The sequence below is a fragment of the Seriola aureovittata genome, chromosome 18 (genome assembly GCF_021018895.1).
Source record: "Seriola aureovittata isolate HTS-2021-v1 ecotype China chromosome 18, ASM2101889v1, whole genome shotgun sequence".
NCBI classification, from domain to species: Eukaryota; Metazoa; Chordata; class Actinopteri; order Carangiformes; family Carangidae; genus Seriola; species Seriola aureovittata.
In genome coordinates, this window is record NC_079381.1 from 14,423,532 (window position 1) to 14,446,537 (window position 23,006).

At 40.2% G+C, this 23,006-nt stretch overlaps 3 protein-coding genes and 1 long non-coding RNA gene across 4 annotated transcripts; 1 reads left to right on the top strand and 3 right to left on the bottom strand.

Annotated features, from left to right (window-relative positions):
• Positions 1–1,942: 1,942 nt before the first annotated feature.
• On the bottom strand, positions 1,943–4,705 carry tmem141 (transmembrane protein 141). The gene is made up of 5 exons (XM_056403680.1): positions 4,540–4,705; positions 4,274–4,340; positions 3,114–3,197; positions 2,900–3,010; positions 1,943–2,625 (listed from the first exon to the last, which is right to left on the bottom strand). Exons 1-5 carry the CDS (start codon positions 4,591–4,593, stop codon positions 2,564–2,566), a joined length of 378 nt encoding a protein of 125 aa, XP_056259655.1. The 5' UTR covers positions 4,594–4,705; the 3' UTR covers positions 1,943–2,563.
• A 3,027-nt stretch (positions 4,706–7,732) lies between these two features.
• On the bottom strand, positions 7,733–14,456 carry zmynd19 (zinc finger, MYND-type containing 19). Its single transcript, XM_056404378.1, has 6 exons — positions 14,204–14,456; positions 12,288–12,347; positions 12,081–12,187; positions 11,199–11,339; positions 10,435–10,615; positions 7,733–10,250 (listed from the first exon to the last, which is right to left on the bottom strand). The coding sequence occupies exons 1-6, from the start codon at positions 14,252–14,254 to the stop codon at positions 10,107–10,109; spliced, it is 684 nt and encodes a 227-aa protein (XP_056260353.1). The 5' UTR covers positions 14,255–14,456; the 3' UTR covers positions 7,733–10,106.
• A 778-nt stretch (positions 14,457–15,234) lies between these two features.
• LOC130186132 (uncharacterized) lies at positions 15,235–17,747 on the bottom strand. The gene is made up of 3 exons (XR_008830251.1): positions 17,618–17,747; positions 16,065–16,179; positions 15,235–15,331 (listed from the first exon to the last, which is right to left on the bottom strand). It is a non-coding gene; the product is annotated as an uncharacterized LOC130186132 (long non-coding RNA).
• Positions 17,577–22,978, top strand: bspry (B-box and SPRY domain containing). Its single transcript, XM_056402895.1, has 6 exons — positions 17,577–18,079; positions 18,794–18,892; positions 20,518–20,748; positions 20,941–20,966; positions 21,083–21,207; positions 22,008–22,978. Exons 1-6 carry the CDS (start codon positions 17,702–17,704, stop codon positions 22,541–22,543), a joined length of 1,395 nt encoding a protein of 464 aa, XP_056258870.1. The 5' UTR covers positions 17,577–17,701; the 3' UTR covers positions 22,544–22,978.
• The last annotated feature ends 28 nt before the right edge of the window (positions 22,979–23,006 follow it).

A 23,006-nucleotide genomic window follows, 5' to 3' on the forward strand; every position in this document is an offset into this window, starting at 1 on the left:
AAGTGGTTGCCAATTGTCCCAGCAGGCTAGTGCATACCGCTGTTCGTTTTAGTTAATAGGCTGATCTTCAGCTCCACTGGTCAGTCAGTCTTGTCATGTAACACGAAGCCTACGCAGTCTTTTCCCTCATTATCTCCTGTTTGCCCTCTCTTTCTCTAAGTCTTTTCCTTCAGCCGTATCAGTGTGCATGTGACAAAGGATTTGAGAGCTTATTCAATTCATGAAGCCTGTTTTTTTTTTCTCTCTCTCTCTTTTTTTGGACGGGAGATAGACACAGAAAGAGACTTCAAAACCTTCAAATCTTGGAGGTGTTAAATCAGATTTGAATTACAGTCAGTGGGAGGACAAGAACGAGAGGAAGCAGGAGTGGGGGTGGAATCAGTCTGCACAGAGACGGAGAGAAAAAAGGAATATTAAACCAAAGCCAAAATCCTCCCTTATTCAGACTGTCTTTACTATGAGAATCTCCCATCCATGCCTTTTCTCTTTTTATGTCTCAAAAAACGTTCTCCACTCTGCCGCTGTGAGCTTGGTGTTTTCAGCTCTCAGAATTTCTTTGGCTAGTTCTCCATGAATCAAACGCCCTGGACTTTGGTCGCTTCACTCACTGGAGGTGTTAAAGTATGCCTGAAAGGCTCTATTGTCTCAGTGACCTGCACTGCATGGTGCAGAATTTATGTTACTAACACCTTCATGTGCAAACTAGTTCAGCTATGCAAATAACAGAAAGTAATCATAATCACTTTTTTTCCTTGCCACCACAAAATGATTCTGTATTGTTGGGATCTACATATATTTTTTAGAAATTTTCACACATTGACTCAAATTTTCTCAATTTTAAAACGAAAGCTCTTATTTACATGCATTTACAGCTGTTTTTTTGGCACTTGAACATCACATTCACATAACAGCATCTGTCTTTGTGAAGGGGACTAGTGCTGCACCTGGATGGACTCATCATTTTTGCATGTCTATGTGGTAAAGGTCTCTAGTGCTAGTGTTTTGTTTGTGTTTTTTTTTTTTTTTTACAAGGATGGCAGATGCTCAAAATGGTAATACCTCTGAGTCTGGGTGCTTGCCAAGGCAGGATCAGCAGTGTTCCCCTCTGTGTCACATACACTATGTGGCTGGTTATTGCATGCGTCTGTAGAGCACTGTGCAAATACGCTCGTACTCATATCTTATATTTTTGGAATTTTGAGGGATTATATTCGTTAGATCAAAACCAATTCATGCAGCGGAGGCATCCAGCGTGCTGGTTGAAACCCTCTGCCTGTGATCCCAAGTTCATAAAGAAAAGACATATATGAAATATTTGTAGCTGTATGTGTGTTTTTAACATAGTGTAATCTCTAATCCTAATGAGTTACTGACTTTCTGCCTCCTGTCCAGAAAATATGATCACTATTTCGAGATATATTTGACATGAAGTTTGATGCTGGTCCTAAGTATTTAAATTGGAGCACCTGGTCCGCTCTGATAGCTGCTCAGTACTCATTCTCTTTCATGGCGTCTTGTCCTATTTTCCATCTTTGTGTAGTCAAAAACATCAACATGTGGGCGTCTTTGTGTCTGTGGATGAGGGGAGGATGAATCCTTGTGTCATTTCTTTGTATATATATATATATATATATATATATATATATATATATATATATTGTATATTGGCACTATTACTAAGAAAATATATTAAATTACATTCGTTCGACACATGCTTCGGTCCACTGCAGTGAATTCATACTCAGGCTGCGTGTTTAAAATTACAGTATATGTATACAATACAATGTAGACTTTATCTGTTTCTAATGTACCGTGTGTTTTTAAAAAATAAAAATTATACTCTAAATAAATAAATAAGGACAAAACTAACAGAACTAAGGACGGGTGAATAAACATGCAGCAGCTGAAAGCAGCAACAGTAAATGATTTCATGTGGATTACACTGCTGCCCAGAGACTTTTATTTAACAGCTGAGAATTTTTATTTATCTAAAAGGATGAATCTTTCCACCATGATTTGCTCTCTGTAGTCCAAGGCATACATGATTAAATCAATGTGTCATTTAGATCATAAGCTTGAAGACAGAAAGTGGTCATTTACTGGGCTGGTTGACCCACGGGGGTCTGAAATACACAGCTCTGCAAATCCAATGAGGTATACAGTGACAACTGATGTCTGGTTTTGGCAGTTCAGCATTAATTCTGTCGCATGTCAAACAAACGCGTCCAAATAATAATACTGGATCATAAGCTTAACATCTGATTCCTCATAAAAACCCAAACTAAGTCCTGACCTCTGATTCAGGAAACTCATCTGTGTATCTACACGTTAATGCTGTTATGAAATCCAAAAGCTCCACAAACTCTGAAACTGAAAAAAACTGACACTTCATTCATGTGCCATGTTTAAGGAATAAAAGTGAAAAAAACACTTGGTGCAAATAAATACAGCGCTCTCCTGATGGTTAAAAAAAAACAGCTTATCTGGACATCTCCAGCAGAGTATATTTTCTGAAAGGGTGTAGTTATATACAATAGATATACATGTCTATCTATAATCATGTTCAGTCCATTACATCCCCATATTTTGTCTTCTCAGGTCCCTTTGATTCCTCTGGTATAGACACTGAAAGAAACACAGAGAATAAATATTGAGCAAAAAAGTCTGAAAACTGTCTTCATTTGGTTCATCATGTCTCAGGAACAGAGGTGGCATAGCTAAATCTGTCGAGAATAAAGGGCCCAGGACAAAATATTGACAAATGCTCTTAGGAATCTTTTGTTGAATGTGATCTAAAAAGACCAATACTGCCATAAAAAAAAAAAATCCAGATTTCATAACTTTCCAGTATGAGTCATGAGGAAAGGCGAGCAGGTCTGCAGCCACACATTGTACTCACACCGTGGTGGCGATCTGTCCGGGACTTTTCCTGTTTCCAGCAGCAGCCAGAGATCTGAGCATTTCTGTGTTTCCCAGCGAGTCACTGCATAACTGCCCACTGATGACGCCACTGAGAGAGGAGAGAGGGGAGCTCACACAGGCTGCAGAGACAGCACTAATGTCTCAATTTTGTCTTGTTAGTATCTATTCAAAGCCAATGCTTCACCTCTCACCTATTGAAATGAGCAGGCTCCATTGAAGAGGATAAGGTCGCTTCTTCTGTAAAGCCGTCTGAATGGCAAATAAGCCGGCAGCACCTAGAAAACAACACATTTTTATTTTTATTCGTTCATTGTATTTCTTTATCTACTTTTTGACCTGACAATCAATATATTGTCCACTGTAGTCAGGCAGTACTTTCATCATTGATTTTGCATGGATACATCGCTTCCTGGTACAACTATGACAGTCCATTTAGAAATAATACTGTAAATGCCTTTATATCTTATTTTTGGAAAAAAGAAATTAAACTTGGATTATGACAGCAATCTTTAGCTGACTACCAGCAATATTTACTGTGGGGATGTTAAATGGCAACAATAAACAGCAACATGAAAAAAACTAACATCGCCATTTCCCGATGTCTATATTTATCTACACTGTTGCCCATGAAGTTGGAATAATTTTGTTTTCAGACACAATCCTCTGTTTATTCCTATTGAAATGCATCAGTAATCACTTTTGAGCAGGTGCAATGATTACATTATGTGTCCCAATTACCCACGTGAAATGAAATAAATCACATTGTCACAATCATTTCATGAAAAGAGGTAAAACATATTTTATTCCAACTTTATAAGCAACAGTGTATATCTGTAGAACAATAAGTAAAATCATAGACATCACATTAAACTTCATATTTAACAGAAGGATATATGAACAGTCATGTATTATCATACAGTCATTACAAATAATGCATATGAGAGTTTATATTACTATAACACTGAAATGATCATCATCAACCCTTTGTTGCGTTCAGTGTGTGAACCATGTGATAGGAAAACATTGTAGATACCATAAGAGCACAGCTCCCTCCTGTGGTAAACACTGGTCAAAATAATGTTTTTTTCTGCAGTTTATTGGCCTTTTTTCTCAGTTAGTTCATGACATGTTGACATTCAGCTCAGAATAATTTATCAAAGATTTATCAGATGATGAATTGATTTAGAGACAATGGAAGAAAGAGGGTGTAGACTAAACAGAAAACAACTCAATATAATGTGTTATTCTTAAGTGTCTGATCATTTTTAATAATGATACAATACTAATGATTACACACTGTAGTTTTTAGTGTGGTCGACAGTGAGCATTAGAGAGATTAAACATCACTTACCAAGTATGAAGGTCCCAGTTCCCTTCATGAAGGCATGAGACTGACAGGCAGCATAACTCCCTAAACCCTGAAACACATAGAGAGAAACAATTTTTTATTTTATTTTTTAAATTACATCTTAGTCCTTATTCCTAAAACATTTATATGTTGTTTATATGCCAGCACAGTGTCACAATGTGTGTACCCGCTGGTTTGACTGTCAGTGCCCTCCAGAGAGCCGCAGACAGAAGAGTTGAAGAGAAGAGATAAATACATGAAAAACCCACCGGGTGTTTTGCTGCCAGCGCATCGTCCACCCTGGTCAGACCGAGATTCACCATGTTGTCGGCTGCTGTGAAGCTGGAAGTTAAAGTCTTACATGAAAAATAACATCAGCTAGTCACTCTGAGAGTGTATGCACAATTGTGCTGTTATAAAACTTCCTCTGTAAACCAAAAAAACCCAAAGAAAGAGAGAATAACAGCAGCTTGAATAAAACGCTGGCTCCGCCTGATGGAGAGGAGGAGGTACTGCAACTCCTCAACCGTGGAAAAATGACAAATTAGATTTGATAAATTAGGAAATAAAAAATGTAATTTGTTTAACATAAACAAGAACATATAAAAAAAAAAGATGAAATAAAAATAATGTAGCCTGCATTTACAAATGTGAATAAAAAAAAATGCTAGAAAAGACACCAGAAGAAAAAAAGACCATAATATACAAAATTTTAATGAATGAACTCCTCAAATAAGCCTAAAGCCTAAATTTAAATATGAAGACTCAACACACACAAATAACAAGAAGAAGAAAAAAACCCGATACTACAGAAAAGGGCACAGCAATCCAATGGCTAACACCGAAGTTAAGGTGTTATCAAAAAGGAGAAACTATGACCACTCCATGTTTGTGTAACTGGACCATGACAGTAGGTCAGATTCTGGAGATACTTTATGCTGAAGACAGTTTGCTTTAATGAGTGGTTCCCAGCCTTTTTACCTTGTGACTCCTAAAACGAAGCTATATCCATTTTAGTGTTTTCAAGTAGATATGTACAGGTAAGGTTTGGTAAAGTCACAGGAAAAAACATAAAGAGTCTGAACAGTCTGAACAAAAATTAATTACAATGGTATAACTTCCTTTAATACTGATTATTTTTTGCGTTTTAGAGTTGTTGTTGTTTCATTAGGAGATCCTAAAATTCCAAAAGGTGCATCATAAATATGTTTTTCTGCTTTATTATCTCAGTTTTATCTCGGTTATCAGTCTTACCTTGACCATTAGTCAAGTATTTGTTTTTATCACCATACTTGGAAATTAATGTTAATCCACAACTGGCACCTACAGCAGCTTGAAGTGTAGGACCCAGCAAACAGATTAACACATGAAAACTGGTGCTTAAATAAAGTCATCATAGTAACTTGTCTTAGAGACCTCATGCCTGCTACAACAGCACACCCCGCTGACCTCTGTGACCCCTCTGTTGACCTTTGACACCACAGTGATCTCAAAGAGGCAAATGGCTCTCCTGAAGAGTGGAGATGTGCAAGAAGAAGAAGAAGAAGAAGAAGCTGGAATCCAACTAGAATCCAACTACCCGCTGACACACAAGTAACAACAGAGAGACTCAAGTTACAAAACAGCTGCAGCTGTGCAGCTGAACATCTGTTACTAGTTACAAACAAGATAAAGAGGAAATAATGGATATATAAGTGATTAACAGGGTTAACAGTGAAATAAAGATTTAAAAAGAACATGAAAACAAAGTAAAAAAAAAAAATTTAAAAAACAACACGTTAACAAGAAAAACAAATGAACTACAAGTATTAATTATGGCTCAGTGGTTAGCACTGCCGCAGCACTGTGTGGTGAGCAGGAAGGTCCCCCATCTGGCACCAGGTACCATGATGGGGGAGCTGATCATTAAAACCATTTCTGGGAGAAGTGAAGCACCGTCCACCAGCTGACTGGGTGGTGCTGCAGTTTTAATGGCAGTAATGGTAGCATTATCATCTTTGTGGACAAAATGCAAGTCACCATGAAAGTCAGAGGGAGGCAGCGGAGGAGGAAATGATCTGACTGAGCAGCCTGTTAACTGTGGTGTAAGTGGGAGATCAAATATCAATTTTTCCAACAGCAGTGTGATGGTCTCAGCCTTGTCCAAACCAGCAGCCAGAAGTCTTGGGTAATATCATTTCCACTCACCCTCACTTTCACCCTAATTTCACCTTTTTTTTCCAAACAATTTATCATTTACAGGCAGCTTTTATATAGGGTAAATAAACAACAGATAATTTAATTTGACATTCTAGCATGCAGATTTAGTTAATTGTGATTTATCAAAACTTAAGTTCTATTATTGTTAAGTTAAATATAGTATATAATGTTCTTTTTCTTGATTGACTGTTCTGATAGTCCAGAGTTGGCTGGCCATCATAGTAAAAATATTGGACTGAGATTTTCCCAATGAGTAAATCAAAAAACAACTTACCTTGTGTCCTCTGTCTTGCAGCTCTATGACAAACAGATGTCATAATTTTCTTTATAGCCACCATGAAAGTGCATTCAAAGAGTTTTAAGATGTGTGGAATGAATGAAAGTTACATGGCTCTATCAAGTTGCGTCAAGTGTTTTGCATGACAAATGAATGAAAATGATGATGACATCATCGATGATTGGCAGAGAGATTTAGAGACCTCACGTTTACGGTGATTTTCAGTACATGGAAAACTGATTTGTGTGTGAACAGATAATGGGTGAGAATCTGGTAAAACACAGGTGTATTAATACATGCCTTCAGAGGAGAAGATATAAAAGCTGTCCATGAAGACAAAATGTACTTACATCTGCTTACAAGTGCATGATTAAATGTTTTGAAGTGCTTATACAGTAAAATACCAGACAAGGGGTGTTAAAGTGTTTAGTGTTGTGATTTTTGCTTTACATATATTTTATTATCTTCTTCACCTCTTCACTCCTCACAACGACAGACTCCACCTCCATCTAAATGGCAACTCTCAGCTCTGAAAGCTGAGCTTTTCAGTGCACTATCTTGAAGTGACCCAAGAAACACGCAGCAGTAAAGTGACACAAGACAGGACAGGACACTTTAGACTCTTCAGGCTGGTTAATTGATTTCTTTTTAAACTGACTTTGGTTAAAATTTAAGATCTTCGATGTGGTCTCCTGAATGTGACTGAAACATTACCCACAAGGCAACAATGAATCCGTTTCCCTACTCTGAGATTGTACACTGGTCAGTGCAGGCCCTCTGTATGTTTATAAAATCTGCGCTGCTCGTATATTGCACTTTTCTAAGGACAAAGCTCTCCACTATACATGTTCATTCACCTGCTCACACACAATCATATGGTGACAGCTGCCATGCAAGGTTCAATATGAACATTTGACCATGTAAGAGCATCATTGAATCTAATTAACATAAACCCCCCTCCCTACACTTCTCAGTACTCACTCAACTCCAAATGAGGTTCATTTTATTTATTATCATTTTACATTGGAAAAGCAAAAGTCAGTTATCCCAAACTGTACTTCCATTCACATATTGTAGCTCTTTATTTCTAGGTGATTAATGCTTATATTCTTACAAAACAAAAAGATCTCAGACACAATCTGTACACGCTGTCCAAATCACACCCCTCCCTTCAACCCATCTATGACAAATACGCTAACATGGGAGCCAAATTTTAGTGCAGTGTTGAAAACCTGTTCACACACACATACAAAAAAAAAACAATCAAGTCGCATGTACGTCTGTGAATCACATGCGTGTTAAGTGTCTGGACTCCTCACCTAAGACACAATAGGACACGTTTAAGCAGGTGTGCATTGTAGGTAATACAAGGAAGGCAGGCGATTGAGGATAAATCTGACACAGAATAATTTCACTTGGACTGCCATGTCTTAGAAAAGGAAAGCAGGAAATGGTTCTGTTCATAAAACCACTCTTCAAAATAAAATGTAAGGGGAGGAATTCAAGTTTTACACTCCAAGACGTTTCTCACGTGGAAGATTTTAGTGACAATGATGGTGTGCAGCTTTTTCATGGAAAATCTGGAAGGGTGACAATGAGGAGGACTCATTCAGGATTAGGAAAATTAAAAAAAAAAAAAATCAAGTAACAGGGATGAAATGTTCAGTCCCCCTCCCTGCCCACACATGTGACACATAAAGGTCCCACATTGTCCACCTTTCATTATGTTTGCCTTCAAATATCACCAGGACAAAAACATGTTTCACAATCAAATGTTTTAAATAAATATAGCTCCATTGATAGAATTTCTTCAAAAAAATAACCCTTAGAGCAAACTCTCACACGAGAAACTGAGCACTAACCCACCCACCCCAACCCCAACACACATACCATAACCCTGCAGATGTAAAAATACCGTTGAAAAGACAGGTGTGTGTTAAAAACCAGCAAAGTAAGACTGACTGGAGGGATTCATACTAGGTGATAAAGAAGTGCCAAACCACAGAAGAAGAGCAGACTTTGGTAGAGATAATTTTGTTTCCATTTGATTATCAGAGAACTTTGACAGAGATACGTTGTCTCGAGAACATGAGATAATTATTTTGTGATCACAAGAGAACTTTTTTTTTTTTTTTGTGATCATAAAAAAGGTCTATCAAAGTACCAAATAACACCTGGACCAGCTTTTTAAATACTAACTGGAGAACTTTCAAAATGCAGATTTTTTGAAAAGTGTAATAAATCTAGTTTTTAGGCAATTAAAAACTTTGTACCACATCTTAAACATCAAAACAAGTCCAATCAAACTGATTAAAAAAAAAAAAAAAAAAAAATCATGGGTCAAGAAAACTTCTAGAAAAAAATTAAAGCCTTTATTTGGCAGCTACTTTATTATAGAACAGTGAAAATATTTTAACCCACCAGTCTATGATTAAATATGAAATTTAAAACTGTGTAATATGGCCCCTTTAAGAAGAGAACAGACAAACATTAGTCCGGCCCGTAACCTATGTTGACCAATTCAATGTCCTTCAGTACATATTGGCAGCACATACACATACATACACAAGCATACATACACATTCACACACATTCACACACATTCACACACACACACACTCCCACACTCAATACTGGTAGTGTGATTCAATCAGTGAAATCTATCTGATGTGTGTCGTGGTTGGCTGCATGGTGAGTACGACAGACAGGGAGGCGGCTAAGGTGTCGATGACCATGAAGACGGCAGCCGTGCGCACCAGAGAGGTCAGAAAGGGAGCGATACAGTGAAAAGGTCCATGTCCCATTGTACCAGCTGAACGACGGGTACTGTAGCCCCTGGGTCCCCCGTTTGCACAGACGTCACCACACCCAGCGGCTGGGTGGAGGAACAAAAGTGGATGACGACAACTGTCCATGTTCGACTGTGGTCCAAAGAAGCTTGTCCAGTTCATCAACAAGACAACTTTTTCCCCTCACATACAAAACCATAGCAGCAGGTAGAGCTCGAGGATCTCCCTCCTCGAGGAAAATAAAGACAAAAAACAAACAAACAAACAAAGAAAAAAACAAAAAAACAAAAACAAATAATACCTTTCCCCGTCATCCACATGAAAAGCAAGCTATGGAGAACTACCAGTTCTGGGAAGTGGCAGATGTCTTTTTGCTTTATTCTTCTTCCCCTCCTCCATCTTCTTTTCCCCCTGAATCCAAACAATCAAGCAACCAACATTGTCCTCTGTCGTTAGTCTCTTGTCAGCAATTTTCCCCATTTTGCACTTCATCCCCGCTCCCCTCCCCAAGTCAAGCCCTGCCCCCCTCCCCATTCTCCCTCATCCTCTCCCAGGCGAGGATGAAGGCAGATCATCGTTCGGGCTCTGACTCCAGGGCCAGCACCCGCTTGCGCTCGCGACACTGCTTCTTGTGGGCGGGCCAGTCCCTCTGCTGGCACTGGGAGCCACAGTAGCGTGCCACCTGGCAGCGACCGCAGATGTTGAACTCCCGCAGCTGTGGAAAGACAGGGAACAAGGTCATTATAGGGTGTGAGGATCAGACTGTCAAACGCTTTGTTACTGTGATCCTTGGCAAAAATTTCACTGGACAAAACAACATGTGGATGGGATCTAGAGGTCTAAATTCAAATAATTGAAAATCATGCATGTTTCACAGGAATGCCAGTTTCAGTACATACCCTCCTCTCAATGAGTGAACAAGGAGGATAATGACACTCGTAGTAGGTGCAGGAGCACTCCTCTTCCTCCACCAGCTCCCCGTTAGCGTTGTAGTAGCGTGTGCGGCTCAGCTCCAGATACTGCTCCTCCACAGGGTCGGCTGGCACCTGCTGGATGGCCAGCCAGTACAGAGACTGCTCTCTGGACAAGAAAGAGAATATGAAAAGAAATATTAGGTATGTTACATGTTTCAGAACAAAAATGTGTGCATGTGCCATGTGAAATATATTACATTCGTCTTTTCCACAAGTCACATGATGACAGTGATCCAAACTTCCACTTCTCTTAACCAAGGCCACTCACAGCACTTTCTTCCTCTATATTGTGTAAGTATTGCTAGATTTACTTCTACTGCTTCTTTAAGAGGCAAGAAGCCAGTTCTTAACTTCTTAAGATTTAAGTGTCAGCTAACCAAGGTTACAAAACTTGATATTTTTCTACTCATTTTCAAGAAAATGAACCACTAAATGTAAGAAGAACCCAATGTGACTGTACCGTAAAGCTAATTTAAGAAAGGACATGGGGGGAAAGAAAAGCAAATATTGACACTTGTTTTTCTGAGCAAATGCATTTATGTCTTCTGCACAGGACAGGCTGGGACCTCAATAAATCAGACGGGCTTCTTTTATAGATGAAACTTCATGCTTGTGCCATGCTCTACATTCCTACAGTGCTACAGAATTCAGCCACTAGTACAGTAGCACTAGTACAGCTTTGGCCTGACCTTTGCTTGCTGGAAATCTCCTCTGGCTTGGGGCTCCAGCCTACTGGCACCAGTCGCAGGTTGTCTAGCCGGTTGTCCACTGTCACAGAGTTGATGTGGATGACTTGAAAACTGGGTGCAATGCCTCCTCTGTGCTTCTCCCTGGGACAAGACATGTATCCAGATCATAAGTCAGCCAGTCCACTACAACTTACAAAATAACCACAGCTCATTAAGACAATAACGGTGCATGACTTCTAAGGACCGTGAGGAGGACTTTTTCTTTCTTCTATTAAAATATTATCAGCAGCTTACTCAATACTTTTTAAAAACAGTAGTGTAGAAAGACTTTAGTGGTTGAGAAAAATTTGATACTGCGATCACCATATGAAAGATCAATGATAACAATCACACCAACTTATCAGCAACTAAAAAGTGACACATTTTAAGACACATATCACTTGTCCACTCCACCACCAGAGTTTTTTTTAAAAGGTACCAAATTGTTGCCAAAAGTTTTACTGGTAGTTTCATGAGAGTTATCTTGGACGACAGGGGTATGGTCAGCTATAACGCACGTGCCTGCACTAGCAAGGACTCCAAATCTTGTTTGGTAAAGAAAAGATGCACAAAGCGATATGCATCTGGTTCATCTCTGCTTTGTTTTACAAACTGCTTCTGGCTCACCTCTAAAGCACTCATTCTGCAGTTTTAACAGACAGTACAAACAATAATAAGACATCTGGATACAGACGATTTACTTCTGGGCTGATTACGATCAGTAGGTCCCATCAAGGACAATTCCACAATAACGATGCTTGCCAGCACAGAGAGTTTGACTCCAGATGCCCCAACAGAAAAAACTGTTTATACTGCACCTGATATAATGAACAATTTACTTACCAGAGCAGCTCATGCAATGGCCTTCCTGCCCAGCGGCCTTTGCCAATGTCGAAAGCGTAGGCAAAGATCTTAGCTCCATTGCCATCCGCATCTACCTCCATGCGTGCCTAGAAATTGAATAATGTCATGGTTTATATTGGCACTATCAGAAAAGGGGCAAAGGCAAATCTTGTGATAATCATTTGCAGTTGAATCCTCATTGTTTACCTCAAAGGCATAGTTTTCCACAAGCGGTATGTCCTGCTCATCAATCAGTGTGTATTTTGTCTGAAATTAGAAAATTGAGAGAAAATACTTTATTTTTATGTTAACACTTAGATCTGTAACAACCACAACTCTTTCAGGATAAGCAATCTTTTCATGGCCTTCTTTAGCAAACTGTCAGCTTGTTAAAACCAACATTTTGGAAACCTTTACATAGAGCCCAAAGGGGGGGAAAAAAGCCAATGTGAGAGGAAGACCCTATAAACTCATCAAATAACAAAATGTCAGCTACGTGCTAGTCTGCCCTCTCCAAGCATTCACAAATAGCTGTCTGAGTAGTTTGAAGCTCTATTCAAATAATTAAATTTTAAATAAATAAAATAATTTCCAAATTAAATTAGTGATTATTTCAAAGTGAATAATTTGACAAGCCAAGTAGTAGGAAAACATCAGTTTTTCCAGGGAAGAATGCTTGTCTATTGCAGAACCACCATCTGTTGTTTAGCAATGGCTACCCACAACATTGAGTTCAGGTACCAATGACCAGGTTAAACATTTTACCAACCACCTCCCCCTGCAAAATTACATCGCAATGCAGCTTTAGCACATATTCATGCAAAATTTTGCTGGTTTAATGCTACTTATTAAATGTGGCATGTTAACAGAGGCCAGCAGCTGAGAGTATGTTCAAACTCCTATTGGGGAGTTTTCCCTGCACATGACAGCTGCAACATAGACATAAAAAGAAGGAACATCTCTTTTAACCATCAAAACTTTTAATATCATCAAGAGGAAAATTATCTTGACAACCTATTCTCAACCAACTCAACTGAATGTTTCACCTCATTTTCTTTACATTAACCATATTTAGACTCTATACAACACCTTCATAAAAAGGAGACAATAGTTTTAACCTTGTTAGAGCTACCTGCCCCCTCAGTTAGTAGGTGGGATTTACAAATACACGTGACAAGATACCAACACAGCCCCACGCTTCACTGAGCATGGTACAACTCACGGGTGGTGTTGCTCACATACCAAAAAGGTCGAAACATGCAATGTGACACGTTGTCTCGACTGCCAGACTATTGTGTTGATCTAAACCACCGGAGTGACATCATGTAAAGTAGTTGTGTGACTGCTCACTGGAGCCCAGGAGCCCTGTCACTCAGCAGGTGGGCAAACAAAACGGTCTGCACCGTTCATCCCCCGAGTGTGAGGGTCTTGTGACACCAGCAACCCAGAGCATTTCTTGACCAACATTCAGCCACAGTTTAACATTGTGATAATTATGTAACTTTATCCAAAACAAAAAACACGTTTTAAGTTTTGGGTCACAGCTGTTGAGTAGTGTGCTGTCTTGCCGGTGCTTTGTCACGTTGCACAAAAGAATCAGTTGATGGAGCATGGCAATGGCTTCCTCATTAGCAGACTCTTCACCGTGTAATCCAAATAACAGAGCTAGCGTGGCACTGCTAACTGAACCACCGACCGTTAACGTGACATGACCCAACGCCGACAACAAAACAACAGTATTCTCCATTTCCACACTACCCGATACGGGTAGTGACAAAAAAGCACCCACTAGTTTACCTTTGTGACATTATTTCACCGTTTATTGTAGCCAACAGCTAACGTATCCTGCTATATGCTAGTTAGCGTTAGCTTCCTAGCGAGACTGTGCGGCGGCGGAGGTACAGAAAACCAGTCTGGCTCGGCACGGCCGGCTTTCCTAATCCGCTCAAATGCGGCTAAAATCGGTACAGCCGAACCACTCTTGCATCGGCAAAGGCTTGGTAACAATTTGCGCGGTAGACTAGCAGCGACTCATCATCGCTAAATATGTTTTTTCCAGCGCCTTTTGTGGTCCCCGCGGGCCCTCCCCCGGCCGCACATGGCAGTCCTGGGATCCAGCTCACCTTCCCGGCCACACGGCCGAGCCGTACGATCCCGAGCTTGAAGTCAGACATCAGGAGGACGGGCGGTGGTGACAGAGAGAGGCGTAGGTTCCAACCTAAACGTTACTCAGGTTTAAAACTCGCCGGGGCAGCCCCTCAGCCCCAGCTGCGCTGCCAGTTTGGGTTAACTGGTTGAGTGTTCGCTGACTCCGGGTCTCTCCGGCAGCAGCCCAGCCTCGGTGACACACCGCCGCTGGCGCAGGAAAGCCGAGCGAGCTGCTGGGGGCGGGGCGGGACGAGCCGCTAACCACACCGTCCAATCAAATTCGACGTTACGTTTTTTAACGCCAGGCGTCCGATCACGCTGTCCAATAGAAAACGAGTATCTCCAAGAACCGCCTGTTTCAGTTACTACGTCAACACACTCTCGTGACTTCCAGCCATTTTCCCGCGAAATGTTTGATAGCTGGGTGGGATTATCTGCCTTTATTCAAACCTCTAACCGATTTATTACAGATGTGTTTGACGTCATGGTTTATGACGTTTACTGCGAAATTAGGCCTGATGCAGGACATTGAATATGCAGCGTATTTACATCAGTATTACTGCCCTGCATCGATGCTACTGCAAAATTATTCAATTATACACGAATGTTTATTGCTCAGCTATGTGCTTAGAGGTGTGTATCAAGTAATAACCGGCAACAAAGGTTTCAAAGTTGAGTGCATGCATATATAAATTATTTAGATATGGCTTTTTTCTGACCTTTTTATATAACTGATGATGGTATTCAATTGGCTACTTAGTATGATTTCTCAGTTTAAAATTAAATATTGAAAAAAATTGAACACGTGTAAAAACAGAAGGAAAAACACAATGTGCCATTTTGCATCCCAATTAGCAGCAGTGGATGAGCTGGAAATGAGAAAGAAATGCAGAGATTGACGTTTGGAATATAGGGGCATTAAAGAAGGTTAATCTTATAGCAGCTTAATAAGTGCATTCATCAATCTAAATAAGCTTCAGCGCCTGATTTCTGTCATGTGGTCACCTGCATCTTGAGTTTAAATCCCTGCACATCTGTTCCGTGATGAAGATGACTTCATGGTTCAGTTAGTAAGGTGCAGAGCACCCTCTGGAGATCAGGAGCTGTATTACAGAAAGAAGCAATGGAAACTTGAGTCACGGGCTGCTTTAGAAAACTGGAAAACTGGAAATTTAAAAGGTGTGTTTAAAAAGATAATTAAGAATTTTAACTAGAAAAGAAAGCTAACTTACTTTTTTTCTTCATCTTTTCATGACATTAAAAACACAAGTACACAAGTACAAGAACACGTTTATTTTCTTAAGCCTGAACACACCTCAGATTTTCTTAAAGGTAAGTAAAACTCGTGTTTCTTTCTCCACAGCAAGTTAGGGACTCAGGTGAGGGATATTTTAACCTTGTAATAATGAAATAAGAATGAACCAAAACCTGTATATAAGATCAATTAAAACATCATCACATGATGTTGCTACTGTATACTGTATATTGTCTGTCGAAAAGCTGTCCAGCTGCAATAAGATGTCTATACTTTACCTGTTAAAATGTTAAGCATTATGTCAGACATGAAGACAGAAATAGCTTTTTTCTCCCTGTTTTCTATTTGTTTAGTATTTTCCTGCAAACCTGTAAGGAAGGAGAGTACAAGGATTCACATGTTCAGATCTTTCTTCCAAACACAGAAAACTCTTGTTTGATACATGATCTGAACACCTGTATCCTATATGTCTTGTGTTTACTAGTTTTACACTTCACAAAACAGCCTTTTATGCTGGTATAACAATGGTTTCCCTGTGCCTCTGCTGTTTCCATTTCAAAGTGAAATGTGTGGAAACCCACCTAAGGCCTGCCACTCTTCTGTCAGTCACTCCTATCCAGTTACCCATAGACGTGGAGCTGGGAAGAGTGGGAGATGTGTCGTTCTTGTTTCCTCTCAAACTTAAAAACAAGAAGTCTGTTTTGGGAGAGAAAAGGATGCAAAGACAATACAAACTTTCAATGGGATATCTCTACTGCTAGTTTCATGTGACATTATCACACTGTAAACAGTTCTACTAATTTAACACTATCAATAGATTATTTTTGTATTTTTTTTAGTTGCCCCCAGTGTTCTTTTAGAAATAAAAACATTGTTGGAATGCCACACCTGACACACCGACACCTCCAGACATTTTCAGTGAATAGCCAGGCACCTGTTTATAATAGCAGACCATCTTTCATAATGTAGTCTACATTTGGTCTTCCTTGAGGTTATTCTCTCTGGAATTAAGTGCTTTTCCAGACACTGGGTGTTGTTTACTGTTGCAAAACAGAGCTGTCTCTGAGGTGTGGCTGCAACTCTGATCCCTGCACATACTCATATGATGAAACAGAGTATCTATCACACCTATCCACCATGGAAAATTTAATTATACTCTTCTGCAGTTTCTTAGTTAGTTTGTACAGTTTCTTTCATACTATGGGTAATAATTCAATATTACTGTCTATTGTCTTTCAGTAGACTCATATTGATGATATGATATGATATGATATGATATATCATTTTGCAAAATCCTGTTGTCTTAAGTAGCAACATCACGTCAAATAGTAATCATAAAATGAGAAGTTGCAGCTTTTGTTTTATATCTGAGTTTTGTCTGATGTGAATTACTGTAAATGTGGTTTTGCATGGTTTCATGTGGTAACATATATCTCACCCAGACCAATTTCACAGTAACAGCTGAATTCATATATTCATATTAAGGCAAATTTGTAACTGAGGATTTGGAGTTATTGATGAAAAATCTGCATTTGTGCTGAACTGACCGGTGCTAAACCCTCAATAAAAGACATATAAATTATATGAGAATGCAGGTTCAAATCCTGTGATTTGCACATAATCCCTTAAATTCAAGAGTGAGTTGTACTTTTAAATGTCTGATGCATTAATGTCTGATTCATTTTAATATTAACATGTTGTGTGTTTACATTAAAACTGACCCAGCAAGTGGTGTTAAGAACAAACTACCCAATAGATTATAGTCTTAAATTCAAATTTGCATCCATTACCAATTCTTTACCTGATAAATATTTACCAGAAATGTTGTCAGGTTGTCAAGTAAGAAGCAGCCTACAATATTTCCCACTGAAATATAGTGTTGATTACAAGTCAAACTTTGAGTAACAAAGAAAAACAGGGAGAGAAAGGAGATAGGAGAGAAACTTTAAATATAAAACTTAGTATTTTAGGTTGTTATATGCCCTATGAATGGATTTACCAAGTTGTGGTAGATAATCCTGCAAATGACTTAAAAGACTCAGAAGACGGTTATCAGCTGACGCCCAAACCAAACAACAGAAAACCAGCAAAGCTCTGACCTCTGATGTCCATGTCACTTCCTTGTTCCGCTCACCTGTTACACCTGTGTTACAGCGCTGCGCTGTAGGCTATAGGTGCGACTCCTTCCCAGCCGGTGCACCTGTTGTTTTAATGTGCCATGTCGAAGGAGCTCGTAACGTGCGAGTTAATATGCTCACCTACATCGAGTGAACAAGGGGAGACTTTGAAAAGCAAGGGGATGGATTGTGAGCAGCCTATTTTCTCGGTATTGAGCGGCGGTGTGAAGATGGAGGTGGGGGGGAAGTCCTGTGACGGTGGCGGCGGCGGTGGCGGAGCGGCCTCACCGGCTGCGACCATCTCTGACACCGAGTCCGGGATCTTTTCCGGTGAATGTGAACTCTGTGTGGAGCACGAGTCTGAGCTGGACTGGTTCTGTGCCACCGAGCAGAAACTCATCTGCTCTCACTGCGCCATCGTGGGCTCCTGCCACGGACACACTGTGACCCCTCTGGCCACCAGAGTTACCACAGTCAGGGTAAGTGTGTCGAGCAGCTCGTACAGGCTACTGTATGTGTAATCATAAAGTTATTTCTCTTTGACATTGTAGCCCATTGATTTTGCTGTGGCACATTATTGGGTATATTTGGTAGGCCTATATTTGTTTTGTTTACTGAGGGCACCTGTAGTGTTAAAAATAGCCCAGGAAGGTTACTTTCACTTTATGTTAGTGGGGTTAGTTTCTAACTAGCTCATAAGCCTCATAATTTACTATTATTATTGATTTTATCATGTATTTCACCGTTTAAATAATCTAGCTTCCTTGAGAAGAGATTGGCTATTTCTTTTATGGGAGATTTTTCATGCTAAACATGAGAAAATGTTTTCAGCCAGTCATGTGTCAAGGACAGCAGCAGGTATGAAGCCACGAGGACTGACTGATAGCATGCAGAAACAGTGTTCATATTATTTGACTGATTGTAATAAGTGTGTACTTGATCATTGTGTCTTGGGTGTGTCACTTTTTACATATGGTTTTCCTCTATGATTCCTCTGCATGGAATTTAAAAAGACAGGATTTTCTTGTTGTGTCTCCAGCTGGTGATGTTCAGGTGTTGTGATATGTTTGTTCAAATCAAAAACTGCAGTGTGTGTGTGTGTGTGTGTGTGTGTGTGTGTGTGTGTGTGTGTGCGTGCGTGCGTGTGTGTGTGTGTGTGTGTGGGGGTGTTGGTATGTGTGTGTTTTCACCAGAACCAACTGGTGGATGTGTGTGAGAAAATGCAACTGAAGGCGCTGAGGCTTGAAAGGTTTATCGACCAGACGCTGACGACCAAGGAGCAAAAGCTTCAGGTGAGAAAAACCTCTGTTCCCCACCCACTCAGCCACACACTTAATAATCACATAGACACAGTTCCAAACTTAATAATGTTACACATTGCTCAGTGGTGCCCACACTGTGCCACGAGTTCAGTGTTTTGACATTGGTTGGCTCGTCTTCATGAAAAAGTCACATGTGCTTTGCGGACATGTGGGGTTTGCGTGTGGGGATACTCTCCCCTATAATAAGTCTCTTTGTATTAAGGCTACAACTAAGGATTATTTTCATTATCAATCAATCTTCTGACTGCTTCTTTTGATTATTCAAGGTGTTGTCTTCAAATGAGTTTTTTTTGTCTGACCAACTGTTCCAAAATACAAAGATATTCAATTTACATTGATACACTTAAATAGCTGGAACCAGTGAATTCTTGGCATTTTTGCATAATAAATAACTTAATCGATTCATCGGTTATTGGACTAATCATTTCAGCATTGGAATACCTTCATATTTCTTTATGTGATTCAATGTGTGAATACTTGGTGCAGCATAAAATATCAATATACTGAGCATGCTGCTTAAGTCTAAATTCTTCTGAATATTAGGTGGATGGTATGGCTGTGTCTTTTTCTCAATTCACTTACTCCCTAACAATCATAATGACATATAATTATTGACACATAAATTATCTTAGAACAAATTTCCTATAATGAGGTATTTCATAGTTGTAAATGGTTGAGTAAGATGAAAATAGAATTTGTTCTCTTACCTTGGCGTTAAGTTTCTGTTAGCTGATTCAGTCATTTTCTCACCACCAGGCAACAAAGCAAAGGTTGCAGAAAAGCTCCTCATTCCCTGCACCCATATTTATTAACCTCTCTTGACATAATGGGTCCACAGTGGTCACAGATACAGGTCCTGCATGTGCAGTTTTACAAGTAACAGAGAAAACCAGACCTTGGGCAAACGTCAGGAACATTGTAGAAAGAAAACAGATGATATCAAGTCACCAAAGCCAATATGTCTCAATATAAAACAAACTTACTCGACATGGTGGAAATGATTTTGTTGGTCAAAAGCCTTGTGAGTGAATCTTTTTAACTTACTGTGAATTTGCCAAGTGTTTGTTTGGCTGCTTACGAGCAACAGAACCTTGGGCAGGGACACTGTTTGACCAACTTGTACCTGAAAGTTTGATTTAAGGGAGGCCTGAATCATTTGTGGGCCACACAACTCGTATGGGGAACTGTAGCTTTAGAAAATACGATTCCCTCTCCAACTAGGAACTCTGACTTTAAGAGCCATTGTGCGTTATTTCCTAGAGGGAAGAAAGTTATTCACTTGTTCTGCTCTACACAAATTGGACTCACGTGGATTCTCATAAATTCAGAAAGTGTTTTGGTGATTTTAAACTGTTGACTATAGTGATAATTATACAGTAATTCTTGATTGTACAATTAAATTCAAAATCCACACAATCTAAGGGGTTTATCTTTTCAAATGAAACAGTCAAGTAAAAATCCCCCTTGTTTGAGATGCTAATGCAAAGCTAAGTACATGGTCATACGAGCTGCTTTGTACTAAGGGTTCACAGGATAAAGGTCTGTAATGTCTCTCGACTGTACTATATCTTCTTCTCCCCTGTCTCTCGCTGTAGGCAGCGGCGAGCAGGGCGAGGGAGACGGTGCTGGCTCAGGTCAGCGCGGCGCGTGAAGCCCTGGAGGAGGAGGAGCAGCGTCTCTTGGAGGAGGTGCACAGAGAGGAGGAGCGGGTGGAGCAGTGTCTCCTCACCCAGAGAGCCCACTGGAGCCAGGCTTTGGCGAGTCTGTCGCAAACACGCTCGCGTCTGGTGCACACGCTGACGCACACTCCAGATGCACAGCTGGTGGTGAGAGAACCGGGGGCAGTTGTGGCAGGAGGGGAGGGAGGTTCAGTGATCACTGGGAATCATTATGTGAAGATTTTTCTGAAGAATAGAGGAAGTTGTGCTCAAATATCAGTGTCTTCATAATGGTCATAAATTACTGTGCTATCTTACTACCCAGGAGAGTAATTGGTTGTTTCCTGTCTCATCTTTCAGACTAGTGTTCAGGACATAGCTGAAAGGTAATCTATTCTCACATGACATGCTTGTGAATATTATATATATATTTTTTTTTCCTTGCTCAGGAGATACCAGAGGAGTAATATCTCTTCTCTCTGTTTGTGTGTGTATGTGTCAGGGTGGAGGAGGCAGAGGGGGTCGGGGAGCCCTGTGATACGGAGCAGCTCAACCTGAACCCGGGCTGCAGTGACAGCAAGCTGCTGAGAGGTCTGTGGGCCACTGCAGTGCTGCTCGGGCCAAACGGTTAGTAGATTTTTATTCAACTGGAAATCATCCTGGAGCTTGATGCAAACACGACAGATCCAGCGGGAGCATAAAAGGTTATTACATGCACTGGTGAAGTGATGAAAATCCAGAAAATGGGAGATTTTCAAACCAAAAGCAGGGAGTGAGGAGGAGTGCTTATTTTGTACATTCTGATCGCTTTTTGGGTTTGTGATAAGAAAAGTAATAGTAATTTTTTTTTTTAAAAAAGGAGTAACTGCATCATTTTGCTTTATTTCAACCTCTTTGATCCTCTTTGAATTTTAATTTCATCATCACACATATACTGGTGCTTGCATTGGAGAGACATGTGCAGATACCTTGCCTTCAGTACTGTCGTTGACAGTTGTTGACTTGTTGTAATTTGCAGTATCTCTGGAAATACTGTAAATTACACATAACACACATGTATTTGGAGAGTCTACATTTTGTCCTGATGTATTTTTGCTTTACAGTTGGAAGCAGCAGTAGTGATACTACAGAGTAGGGCTTGGATGTCTTCGTGGTTCTGTTTTAAAAAATGAAGGGAGCTGATTTTAAAACTGATCTAAACATTGGAGAAAATTGAGAGAAATTACACCATAGAAGATTTAAAAGAGGGTGGCACAAAAATCAAGGGTCTCTCATTGAAATCTGGATGAAGGACAAGCATGATCAGGTCTACAGTACTCAGAGCATTTCATTACGGTAAAGAATTTTCAAAATGCCAGATATGATGTCTGCCTATAGTAATGCAGCAGTTTGTGACATCCTCTCCATCTTGGTCCTTCTGCCCACAGCCTATGGATCGCCTTATTTAAAGTTTGACGAGCGCACTTTGAGTCCTCTGCTGTCCCTGTCTGACGACTTCTGCACTTTGACCTTCCTCTACAAAAAAGTCCGCAAGTCCCCTCCCTACGACCCAGCACGATTCGACTGTTGGCCCAACGCGCTGGGTTCACTGTCTATGTCCTCCGGCACCCACAGCTGGGTGGTGGATGTAGGCCAGAGCGGTGCCTTTAAGGTCGGGGTCTGCTATGCCTCTCTGGAACGCAAAGGCTCAGGCAACGAGGCGCGGCTGGGCTACAACACTCAGTCCTGGGTGTTGTCTCACTATGATAGGGACTACTCCTTTGTCCATGCAGGGAAGAAGGTGCCTCTGCAGGTGGTGAGGACACCCAAGAAGATCGGCCTGCTGCTGGACTGGCCGAGTCAGACGCTGCTGTTTTACGAGCCGGACTCTGGTGCCGTGCTGTACTCTGTCACGCAACACTTTAGTGCCCCGCTGCTGCCGGCGTGTGCTGTGACTGACCGCAGTATCACCATACTGCACTGACAGGCAGTCCACACTGCCAAAAGCTAAATTACCTTAAACATGTGAAGAAATTAAAGGGAGAGACTTTCTCTAATGCAAATATGACCAGCAGTTAAACATCGTCCATCTGTACAATAATGAAAACTCCAGACACAGAATCAGTTTCTATTTATTCTATTTACTGTGGTAGCTGGTTCTTTTTTTTTTACTGTTTTTAATGATTTAAAATTCTTTATCTGTTGAGCATATTATACAGTAGTTGTGCTATTTTGACTGACAATGATTGTTTTTTTTATGAAGTTTGTGTTTGTTTTTAATATGATTGTTTGTATGATTAGTTTGATCTGTGTGATGAAGCTTCTCCAAGAATTGTTATAGAAAGTATTAATTACACTGGTTGATCCAGGACTATTGTAAATCTTATGTGGCAAATACTCAGTAAAACAATTATTATGAGTTGACTGTTTTATTTCAAAAGCACAAT

Bases quoted from the DNA above. Each gene is read 5' to 3' on its own strand.
- tmem141 (XM_056403680.1), bottom strand. From the start codon at position 4,593: ATGGTGAATCTCGGTCTGACCAGGGTGGACGATGCGCTGGCAGCAAAA. The intron at 4,341-4,539 runs GTGGGTTTTTCA...TATGTGTTTCAG, and splicing joins CGCTGGCAGCAAAACACCCG to GGTTTAGGGAGTTATGCTGC. The intron at 3,198-4,273 runs GTAAGTGATGTT...GTTGTTTTCTAG, and splicing joins AACTGGGACCTTCATACTTG to GTGCTGCCGGCTTATTTGCC.
- zmynd19 (XM_056404378.1), bottom strand. From the start codon at position 14,254: ATGTCTGACTTCAAGCTCGGGATCGTACGGCTCGGCCGTGTGGCCGGG. The intron at 12,348-14,203 runs GTGAGCTGGATC...TTCTAATTTCAG, and splicing joins TCGGCCGTGTGGCCGGGAAG to ACAAAATACACACTGATTGA. The intron at 10,251-10,434 runs GTATGTACTGAA...GTCTTTCCACAG, and splicing joins GTTCACTCATTGAGAGGAGG to CTGCGGGAGTTCAACATCTG.
- bspry (XM_056402895.1), top strand. From the start codon at position 17,702: ATGTCGAAGGAGCTCGTAACGTGCGAGTTAATATGCTCACCTACATCG. The intron at 18,080-18,793 runs GTAAGTGTGTCG...TGTTTTCACCAG, and splicing joins CCAGAGTTACCACAGTCAGG to AACCAACTGGTGGATGTGTG. The intron at 18,893-20,517 runs GTGAGAAAAACC...CTCTCGCTGTAG, and splicing joins CCAAGGAGCAAAAGCTTCAG to GCAGCGGCGAGCAGGGCGAG.